General features: G+C 43.1%; 4 protein-coding genes across 4 annotated transcripts; 2 read left to right on the plus strand and 2 right to left on the minus strand.

The window, feature by feature from the left end:
- Positions 1–186: 186 nt before the first annotated feature.
- Positions 187–2,800, minus strand: LOC120276440 (serine/threonine-protein kinase Aurora-3-like). The gene is made up of 7 exons (XM_039283183.1): positions 2,762–2,800; positions 2,546–2,635; positions 2,216–2,458; positions 2,045–2,140; positions 676–890; positions 532–604; positions 187–456 (listed from the first exon to the last, which is right to left on the minus strand). The coding sequence occupies exons 1-7, from the start codon at positions 2,795–2,797 to the stop codon at positions 355–357; spliced, it is 855 nt and encodes a 284-aa protein (XP_039139117.1). The 5' UTR covers positions 2,798–2,800; the 3' UTR covers positions 187–354.
- An 869-nt stretch (positions 2,801–3,669) lies between these two features.
- On the plus strand, positions 3,670–5,138 carry LOC120276437 (fasciclin-like arabinogalactan protein 10). Its single transcript, XM_039283181.1, is given in 2 exon segments — positions 3,670–3,735; positions 3,737–5,138. Coding segments are annotated over 2 exon segments (1,329 nt in total). The 3' UTR covers positions 5,000–5,138.
- A 782-nt stretch (positions 5,139–5,920) lies between these two features.
- On the plus strand, positions 5,921–7,059 carry LOC120275073 (growth-regulating factor 10-like). Its single transcript, XM_039281562.1, has 3 exons — positions 5,921–6,176; positions 6,273–6,518; positions 6,599–7,059. The coding sequence occupies exons 1-3, from the start codon at positions 6,065–6,067 to the stop codon at positions 6,955–6,957; spliced, it is 717 nt and encodes a 238-aa protein (XP_039137496.1). The 5' UTR covers positions 5,921–6,064; the 3' UTR covers positions 6,958–7,059.
- Positions 7,060–7,376: 317 nt separating this feature from the next.
- On the minus strand, positions 7,377–10,523 carry LOC120275071 (probable LRR receptor-like serine/threonine-protein kinase At1g12460). Its single transcript, XM_039281559.1, is given in 6 exon segments — positions 7,377–8,259; positions 8,261–8,368; positions 8,370–8,396; positions 8,398–8,471; positions 8,474–8,973; positions 9,044–10,523. Coding segments are annotated over 6 exon segments (2,583 nt in total). The 5' UTR covers positions 10,141–10,523; the 3' UTR covers positions 7,377–7,482.

Raw genomic sequence — 10,523 nt, forward strand, 5'->3', positions numbered from 1 at the left:
ATATTACATTTAGACAATAGAATAAAAATATAACTACCAAAAGGAAATGGTATATATAGTTTTATGCCCTGCACCTAGAAAAAGGCACTAATATTTACATCTCTCATCTATAGATATATATATATATAATAAAAAAAAAACTGATCTATGAGGTAAAAACCGAACCATAGAGAGGCTACTAGAAAATGGAAAATTAGTCCTCATATTGTTGATTAGAAGGAATTGAACATACAAACTTATGTGCATAACTAGCATTAGCAGATCATAGCATTTTAAGTGGCGTTTGAAATTCCTTGTAACAAAAACATGTGAAGCACTGACAACAAAGGAGTAACTGACGTTGTGTTGTGTCAGTCACTTTGAATCATGTTGTTCCAAATCTGCATTTTTTACAATCCAGGGGTGCTCCAAGATCTTCTTCAAGGAGAGTCGCTTGGATGAATCCTTTACAAGAAGCTGAGCATTTGCATGAAATGTTAATTAATAGACTTGTGATTTTTATAAATGTAAATTAAAGGGTTAGAAACTCACTTTCGTGATCAAATCCTTTGCTTCTGGAGACACACGAGGTGTTGAAGGGAAGTTCAGATCTACCTTCATGATCCTGGAGTACATTTTTATTAGATACTTTTGCAGAAATGGTAAGAGCATATGGTGGAAATCAAGGTGCCTTACCTCCTGAAGGTGTCATTTTGGTCATGCTCTTCAAATGGCGGAACACCATAAAGAAACTCATAGCAAAGAACACCTAATGTCCAGTTATCAACAGCATGGTCATGTTCTTTGTTTTCTATCATTTCAGGTGCAAGGTAATCTATGGTGCCACACATGGTTCGCCTCTTTGAACTTGATTGAACAGCCCATCCAAAATCTGCAATCTTAAGATGGCCCTGCAGTGATAATGATGGCTCAACAATTTTGTTTAATCAAACTCATTGTGTCATGAGTTGGGACTTATCAGAATTTATTTAAAGGTCATGGCATAGTGGGCTGTGTGAAAAATAATTTTGAAAAGAAAAAACAGTATACTAATTTTACTGAAAATTTTCATTTTTAATGTGTGAGAGTACATGTTTGAATCAGACAAATCTGAATGCCAAAGGACACAATCAGTTCAAGCATGTGATGAAGTTACTGTAGACAACCATGAAAAAACCAACCCATGGCTGCATTGTCGGAGGAAAAATAAATCTATGGTTTCTACCACTAATCATTTTATTCCAGTCTATTAATTGTCGTTGCTTTTGAACCATGAACAAAGAATCAAATAGCTTCACTTATTCCCAGATTCATCTACTTTCTCACAATAAAATAGTGATTAACACCGAAATTTTCTAAAGTTAATCAATCCATTTTGTCTAGGATCAAAGCAATCACTCATTTCTATTATACATAGAATATCAATTGTTAGGCTAGCTCTGGGTTGGGTAAACCGATAAGCAAATTCAAAGAGGGAAATCAACATATTTTTACGAGGAGTTATAACTGCCCGCAAGAATCCCACATAAGTAGGGATATACACAACATAATATGCAGAATAGCAGGGTAATTCTCAAATCTGAGAAACAAAAACAAATACTAAATATAAATAATATTTTGACACAGTCCATGTTTTCCATTTCTTTCCTTCTTGCATATAATAATGTTTTTAATGTGGAGTCCAGCAACACAGGTTAAAGAAAGGAAGGTCTATCATCCATACTACATAAGACAAGTAAAATGGACAATCAGGGTCTGCACTGGAGGAACAGATAATGTTTAAACACTTCAAACCCTAGTAAGCAATGTGACTGAATTCTGCTGTAGACCATCAGCCAAAGAGATGCTCGTATTACATCTCTACAAACCAAATATTTGCCCCCAAAAATCCATCTTTCCATATACCATTAAAAAATTCAGATTGTAACAAGATGCCTAAACTTCTCAAAATGTATACAATTAAATTAAAATTTCAAGCAGACTATTTTGCACAAAGATGCGAACTTTAATGCACTCAAATTCCATAAAGTTTTCAACTTTAAAGTTAAAGCCAAATAAAATATACCTCCATATCAAGTAACAGGTTCTCTGGCTTGATATCCCTGTGAATGACATGCTTCTCATGGCAATAGGCCAATGCCCTCGCAAGACTCGCAATATACTGCTCAAGCACAAATCAAGCCAATAAATCCCAAAAGAAAAACTAAACAGCATAGCAGGGATTATGATAAGGTACCGTGGCAGCACGCTGCTCAGAAAAATACTTGAGATCCTTCAGAAGCTTGTAGAGCTCATGGCCGGCGGCATACTCAAGGACAAGAAAAATACGGGTTTCATCGTGAAACCAAGCAAAGAGCCGAAGGACATTGGGGTGGGAAAGGCTATGCTGGATCTCTATCTCTCTGCGGAGGTGGCTATGGTACCGATACTTGTCCAATTTCTCCTTGAATATGATCTTCAGAGCCACCACGTATCCACTCTGAGATGCACATTGGATGACTGATGATTTACCTCAAAGAAATTGAGCACGGGAATGCAGAAGAACCAGAAATCGATGAGGAAATACCTGTTTCTCCCTAGCAAGATAGACTTTTCCAAACTTCCCTTCTCCGAGGAGGCGGCCGATGTCGAAGTCTTTGAGAGACCAGTATTCCTTCTGTAATTGGGGATGAAGCGAAGAATCAGTACTGAAGTTTCAGATCATCTGGTTGTAAACTGAGATCTGGGAGAGAAGTTCAAAGAGAGAGAGAGAGAGAGAGAGAGAGAGAGAGAGAGGACTCACTGGGTCTTCATGGGAGATGATCTTCGCGGCCGCCATGGAAGAGGGAGAGCGGGATCTTGCGTTTTGAAAAATCAAATTTTTCGCCTTTTGGTCTTTTTTTACATATAGCAACCCGTAAAACAATCAAATTCCAAACAACCCCCTGGTTCTAAGATATTTTAACAAATTTCTTAGGATATTTTTATTTCATATATCTCTCAAAGTACTGGTTTTTCGTCTATTATTATAATAGACTTTCTTTTTAAACCGTAAAGTCCAATTTATTTATTAAAATAATTTTTATCAAAAACCAAATCACTGAAAAAAACAGAATTATTGCAATAGATATTTTTACGTTTTAAATCAATTTAGGCTAAAAGAATCACATTTTTTTCCTATTCTAATTTTTTTATAAGGATTTAGGGTTCTAATTTTTCTATTATTTTTAAAAATAATATTTAATGAGCATGTTTTAAGGCATGACATACTTCACAGAGTAAAAAAAAAGCAAATCACAATTTATTTTTTAAGAACAAAATAAATATAGTAAAAATAAAAAAGTTAAATATTAATGACCCTTCTAAAATAAAACTCTAGCCCTTTTGCCCCTTGCTACCAAACATGGGAAACAATCAAAGGGTCCCTACTCATATTCCTTAAAATGAAACCCCTGAAATTAAATAAGATCTCTTTTTAGTCCTCCACGGTCCAATCACAAAGCAAAAATAGAAACAGCGTTACGGTAACTTCACCCGGTTCTTTCCAGCTGTACCCCTACTCATGCTACTCACTATCATCATCACCATTAAAACCATCTCGAGATAAGCACCATCAATACACGCACTAAGCCCAAAAGCACTCCCGTCCTTTTTATCAATCAATACACGCCCGTTGTTGTTCAGAGTTACGACTTACGAGAGAGAAGAGCAATGGCGAAAGAGCGGTTACTGACCTTCGTGCTTGCAGTGACGATGGCGATGGCGGTGAACGCACCGGGCCGGTGAGGCTCACAACATCACGGCGATCCTCAGCTCGCCGGACTACAGCATCTACAACAACTACTTGACGAAAACGAAGATCGCCGACGAGATCAACTCGAGGGAGACGGTGACGTGCTTGGTGCTACCCAACGCCGCCATGGCCACCCTCGCCTCCAAAGGCTCCCCCGCCGATATCAAGAAGGCCCTCAGCCTTCTCATCCTCCTCGACTACTTCGACCCCTCCAAGCTTCACAACCTCCAAGGCGGCTCCACCTTCACCACTACTCTTCTTCAGACCACCGGCACCGTCGCCGGAAACCAAGGCTTCGTCAACATCACCGACGCCCGCGGTGGCAAGGTCAGCTTCTCCTCCGCCGTTCCTGGTTCTAAACCAGACGCCGTTTATACAAAGTCTATCAAGGAAATCCCTTATAACCTCTCCGTCGTCGAGATCTCCGATCCGATCGTCTACCCTGGCCTATTCGATGGCTCGTCAATCTCCAACTCCAACCTTACTGCGCTTCTCGAGAACGCCGGGTGCAAGACCTTCGCGTCTCTCATCTCCTCTTCCGGCGTGCTCCAGACGTTCCAGTCCGCCATGGGGAAGGGTCTCACTGTGTTCGCCCCCAACGACGAGGCCTTCAAAGCTCCCATCGTTCCTGATCTATCAAAGCTTTCAGCCGCCGATCTCGTGGCTCTGTTGCAGTACCACGCATTGCCGTCTTACACTCCGAAAGCTTCGCTGAAGATGGAGACCGGGCCGATCGCCACCATGGCGTCGAACGGGCCAGGGAAATACGATCTCAGAGTGAAATCTCGCGGGGACGAGGTCTCGCTCGTCACCGGCATTGACACATCCCGCATTGCCAGCACTGTCCTGGATGACACCCCTGTTTGCGTCCTCACCGTCGATAACGTCCTCCTCCCCGTCGAACTATTCCCAAATGCCACAGCTCCTGCTCCTGGACCATCAGCTAAATCACCATCACCATCGTCGTCCCCATCCCCGTCCCAGTCTCCGTCCCCGTCCCTAGAGCCTGGGCCAACCGCTGTGGCTCCAACCCCAGCTCCGGGCAAAAAGAAAAAGCCGGAGGCTCCATCCCCAATGCCAAGATCACCTCCAGCACCACCGACGGAATCTCCAGCCCCAGCGAGCTCCCCAGCGGAGTCCCCTGAAAACCAGCCAGCTGATGATACTTCCATGGCTGCTGAGACGATGGTGGGGACTTTCGCGGCTGCGTTCGTCTCGGCTCTCTGCTCACTGGGCTTCATTTTGTAAGCAAAGTGTTTGTTTGATTGCCTGTGAAGAAGCGCCTCCGCGCACACCTTCCTGGTTTTGCTCTGTTTTTTTGGTGTTCTTGTGCTGACTTGTCACTGGCTGGCGCTGTGTTGGTTTGGTCCTTACCTTTATTGATATATTTAATTCCTTGTTTGGTTTGCTTCTCAGATATATCTCTATTTACTAAAATAAGTTAAATTTGATTTTATTCTTAAATATAAAATTATTAATAAATATAAGAAAACTCGAAAAGAAAAAATATTTACGTTGTCTTGAGTACTGTGTGCGTGTGTTGGTGGAGATAATGATAACGAACAAGAGTCAGTTTTGAGTGTGCGTCCTGGAGCTTCTCGCGTGTGCTAATGAACTTGTCCTTTTCTTTCAGGTTTTCTTGTGGCATGTTGTTGTATTATTAAAGAGTAAAATGGCAACTTTAATTAGTACTTGTTCAGATAATAACTTTAAATTAAAAAAACACTGACAATAAATATATATCAATTGACGCTCAATGCTGTTCTGTAGAGAGTTCAGTTCAAAGCCGTTGGAGCAGTTTATTTGTGCACAGGGAGCATCATATATATATATATATTTGTATATATTAACATTTAGAGCTGCAGGTCTTTCTTTCCCATGGTCTTGTTGTAGGGGTCCACTGGAGCAGATGAGCAAGAATGGCTAAAAGGAATCACCCTCGTTTTCCCCAGCAGGCACTAGACAGTGCTGCATATAATATTCAACTTTACATCATATTATTCACAGTTTATATATACAATGAATCTACTGTAGAACCCATATGAGCCAACCATACATCCACCACAAAAGACCAGACAAGAAATTCAATCACAAGGCAAACCAATGGTTGATATCTGAATCCTTATTAGATACTCATCTCTCAGCCACCACCATGTCCAACGACACTCTGACGGAGTGAGAGTGGAAAAGCCTGACACTTGTCAGAAGACTTTCGTACTCTGCTCCCCATCTCCAAAAATCTCATTTTCATGTTCAAATCTCTAATTCTATCACAAAACTCAATGCTTCTTCAGCTACCTACTGAGGAGACTCATGGTTTTGCATACACTAGATACAATGGAGGGCCAAAAGGATGATGACCAGGAACAGCAGAGACCAGTCCCACCACCTCCCAAAGTAGCTCGCCTTTCTTCAGATTCTTCAGGTAATATAACCAGTGTCCACTACTCCTCCCATCTTCTTCTGCTTATTGGTTTCATCTCTCTCTCTCCCTCTCTCTGTAACTTCAAACATTTCTCAGGAGTTGTAACAATGGCAACTCCATCACCTCTAATGCTTGGACTTGGACTTGGCTTGGGTCCTGGCAAACCAGCTTTCACGTTCCTACAGTGGCAGGAGCTACAACACCAAGCTTTAATCTACAAGTACATGGCTGCTGGCATCCCTGTTCCTCTTCATCTAGTCGTTCCCATCTGGAAGAGCGTTGCTGCTGCTGCTGCTGCTTCTTCTTCTTCATCATCTTCATCTTCCCACCATTATCCTTCTTGTATGTCTTCTTGCTCTTCTTATTCTTATTTTGTTTGTTTGAAATGAAGTGAAGAAGAGTACTTTGTGAATGGTTTACAGTTATGATGGGTCATGGAGGCTGGTTCATGGACTACAGGAACAGCATGGAGCCAGAGCCCGGCCGGTGCCGGAGAACGGACGGGAAGAAGTGGCGCTGCTCGCGCGACGTCGTGCCCGACCAGAAGTACTGCGAGCGCCACATGCACCGCGGCCGTAACCGTTCAAGAAAGCCTGTGGAACAATCAGCTTCTGCTTCTGTTCCTACTCCTGCAACTGCTTTGCAACCAAGCACTAGCAACCATGGAACACAGCTTTCTATTTCCATTTCTTCTTCTGGTTTTCAGCTTAACAGCAATAATGTTTCACCTCCAAGGCTTGGCTTTTCTCCTACCAGTGTTCTCCATAGTTCTAAACCTTGAGAACTTTGGTTTATCTTTGTTGTTTGTATTAATGTAAGTTTGTTTGATGTTCATTATGAGTGTTTATTGCAGTGTGAGTTATCAAGAGATCGTTGGCTCTGACACCTCTGGGTGATATAAGTTCATGGTTTCATAAATTTACTAAAATTGAAGAGAGAGAGAGAGATTCAATTTAAGTAGATTATTCATTGGTTTTGTTCATTTGTTTATTTGTTTTCATAGTAATTAAGCAAGGTGAGTTGATATAAACATGAGGCGAAAGACATGAATTAAATTCTGAAGAACATGGTTGTCCGACATGTCTCCGGACAGTCCATTGACTGACCCATCATCCTCAACGAAGTCAAGCCTACAATGGAGCAGCATCCCATTGGCAGACACCAAATTAATCACAATTCTATGAAAACAATTTTATTGCCAAAAGAAATAATCTAAATTTTTGACATGAAACAAATCCCAATAATTAATGAAAAAAAATGGAACAAAGAATCCTATCAATCAAAACCTCTAACCAACCCACAGATGCTATGAATTATTCTTGATTGACTCTAAAAACTGAACCACTTCTGCCATGCTTGGCCTCCTTGATGGAGCATCTGCAGTGCAAATCAATCCCAACTTGAGAACCTGTACCAATTCAGCTTCCTGAAAACCTCCGGTCAAGCTCCGGTCAAAGCAATCCGATGCCGAGCCATCCTCCAGCACTCTCCTCACAAAATCATGCAGAACCACCACCTCCGCCGCCCCGGGGCTGTCGACCGGCTTCCTCCCTGTCACAATCTCTAATAAAACTACCCCAAAGCTATACACATCACACTTATCACTATAACTCATGCTCTGTGAAGCCAATTCAGGAGCTACATAGCCCACTGCAGAATGGAACTTAGACAAAGCATAGTTCCTCCCCAGAATTGGAAGCAATTTCCCTAAACCATAGTCAGACAACTTAGCTTCATACTTCTCATCTAACAATATGTTGGTGGATTTGATGTTGAGGTGCAGAATTGGCGGTTGACAATCATGGTGAAGATAAGCAAGAGCTCTGGCTGTCCCAAGAGCAATACTGAATCTTCTAGACCAGAACAAGTCTCCCCTAACACCCCCACTGCTGCTACCTGAGCCTCTAATCCCATGTAAATGCTGATACAGATTGCCATTGGGGATGTAATCAGATAGAATTAGCTGCATTGTTGATGACCAGTAGTAACCTTGGACTTGCACAAGATTTGGGTGGCTAAGTCCTCCTAACCTACCGATCTCATGCTCGAATTCTTCTTGGTTTCTGATTGTTCCGAGTGTCTCAGAGCTTCTTCACAGCTATTGAAATTCCGCCTTCGACACTAGCTTTGTAGACAGTTCCAATGGAGCCACCACCAATGATACAATCTTTATCTAACAAAGCCTTGGTGCCCTGCCTCCCAGTCCTCATACCTCGTAGGGGAGGCTCTTGCTGAACAGGACAAGCTTGCCAATTATCACATTGGAACCATTGGAAGCAGGAGGGAGTAGTGCTTTTCTGAGACCAGTATCTCTTCTTCTCTCCGGCCACTCCTTCTCCTCCTCTGAGCTATGATATTCATCACAGTTATTACACAAACACCAGCAAGAATCAGAGCAGCAGCAACAATAGCAACTATAGCTGTATTACTCAAGAATCTGGTTCTTTTCGATCCGGCATTGCTCTGGCAATTGTTATTCAATGGAGGACCACAGAGACCAGGGTCATGCGAGAATGCATCGACACCAAATTTCACCAATGTTGAAGGGATGGTACCAATGAGATTGTTGTAGGAGACATTGAAGTGTGACAGCATTGTTATGTCCAACAGAGAGGAAGGGATCTCTCCACCAATTGAATTCTCAGAGAGATCAAGGAACTCAAGTCCTTTCAATGCTCCGATGCTCACCGGAATGCTCCCATTGAGCTTGTTCCGATGAAGATCAAGAACCTCAAGGGCTGTAATGTTGAAGAACACATCTGGGATGCTCCCTTCCAATTTATTGCCTGATAAATTCCTGCCAAGTCACAAAGGCTTGATTTTTAAGTTCATTGAAAGGAACAAAGAAAAGATCCATATTTACTCACATCTTGAGAAGGAATCGGCATTGGCCGAGAGTCGCCGGAATCTCGCCGGTAAGCCGGAGATCATGAAGGTCCAGCATCTGGAGCCACTCGATCCCTCCAATCGTCGCTGGAATGCTTTCGTTCAAGCGATTCTGCCCTAGATTCAAGATCCTCAATGCTCTGCAATTCGCAATGCTTCTAGGGATTCCACCGGTGAATTGGTTCCCAGAGGCGTCCACCCTCTCCAATCTCTCCGCACAAACTCCGACCTCCGGGATCTCACCCTGGAACTCATTGAATGAAATGTTGAAAAAGCTGAGATTTTTAAGGCCGAGGAGTTCAAAAGGACCGTTGCCGGAGAAGGAATTAAGAGAAAGATCCAATCTTTCCAAGCTCTGGCATCCAACGATCTTATCCGCGACGGTCCCCGACAACGAGTTGCCACTGAGCAAGATAACCGTGATACCCGGCGGCGCACAGGCCGCCGGAGGGAACCCACCGGAGAGATTATTGAACGCCAAGTCGAAACCTTCAAGCCGCAAGCAGTTAGAAATGGAGGCCGGAACCAGCCCAGAGAGGAGATTCCTGGCAAACGAAAAATATCGGGTCCGGAAACAGTTCTTGAAGATAGCACTTGGTATCTCACCGGAAAAGGAGTTACTCGAGAGGTCGAGGAGGCGGAGGTTGGGGAGATCGCCAAGAAAGGCAGGGACTTGACCGGAGAGGACATTGCGGCTGAGATTAACCTTGCGAAGGCCTACGATTCCGGCGAGAGATGAAGGGATGAAGCCAGAAAAACGGTTTCCTGGCAGCGAGAGCGTATTAAGGAAAGGAAGCCGGGAGAGAGAGTCCGCAGCAGTGGGGAGGTTTCCGGTGAGGTTTTTCTCGTGGAGGATCACTCTCTCAACGGACCCAGCAGTGTTACAGAGTACGCCCGAGAAGACGCAGGGATCAGCTGAGGCGACCCAAGAAGCAAGTGCGCCAAATGGGTCGTCGGTGATCGAGGACCTGAAGTCCAGAAGCGCTTGCTTCTCAGCCTCCGTCGCCGACAACACCGGACACAAGAAGAAGAAGAAGAAGAACAACAACAACAAGCAGAGAAGAGAGAAAGGAATCATATTTAGACTCCGGCGAGCTCGAGTCTGGTCACCACCCAGAACATGAGCTTGGGCAGTACGGTGAACGGTTAGCAGAAGACAGAAACAGCGATGTCTGGTGACTAATTAAGCAGGAAAGAAGTAGAGAAGGATGGTGGCGGTGAGAATAACGTTGCCTTTGGCTGTGCATTGAATGGTCTCATCTACTCTCCAACAACCGTAATGAGAGATGTGTTAGAGAGCATGGACGGGAGTGGCCTAAAAACATTAGAATGAGAACTAGTTTATCAACCTTTAACAACATTGTTAGTGATGCAATAGAGCTTCTTTACTCTAAAATCCAACATAATGAATGAATCTTTTTGTATTTATTTATAAGAATCAGTAACATGGGAATGCAATAT

The sequence above is a fragment of the Dioscorea cayenensis genome, chromosome 14 (assembly GCF_009730915.1).
Source record: "Dioscorea cayenensis subsp. rotundata cultivar TDr96_F1 chromosome 14, TDr96_F1_v2_PseudoChromosome.rev07_lg8_w22 25.fasta, whole genome shotgun sequence".
Lineage (NCBI taxonomy): Eukaryota > Viridiplantae > Streptophyta > Magnoliopsida > Dioscoreales > Dioscoreaceae > Dioscorea > Dioscorea cayenensis.

Coding starts and splice junctions, on each gene's coding strand:
- LOC120275073 (XM_039281562.1), top strand. CDS start 6,065: ATGGTTTTGCATACACTAGATACAATGGAGGGCCAAAAGGATGATGAC. Junction 6,177..6,272: donor CCTTTCTTCAGATTCTTCAG/GTAATATAACCA, acceptor AACATTTCTCAG/GAGTTGTAACAATGGCAACT. Junction 6,519..6,598: donor TTCCCACCATTATCCTTCTT/GTATGTCTTCTT, acceptor AATGGTTTACAG/TTATGATGGGTCATGGAGGC.
- LOC120276440 (XM_039283183.1), bottom strand. CDS start 2,797: ATGGCGGCCGCGAAGATCATCTCCCATGAAGACCCA. Junction 2,459..2,545: donor ATCTTGCTAGGGAGAAACAG/GTATTTCCTCAT, acceptor TGTGCATCTCAG/AGTGGATACGTGGTGGCTCT. Junction 605..675: donor CAAAATGACACCTTCAGGAG/GTAAGGCACCTT, acceptor AATGTACTCCAG/GATCATGAAGGTAGATCTGA.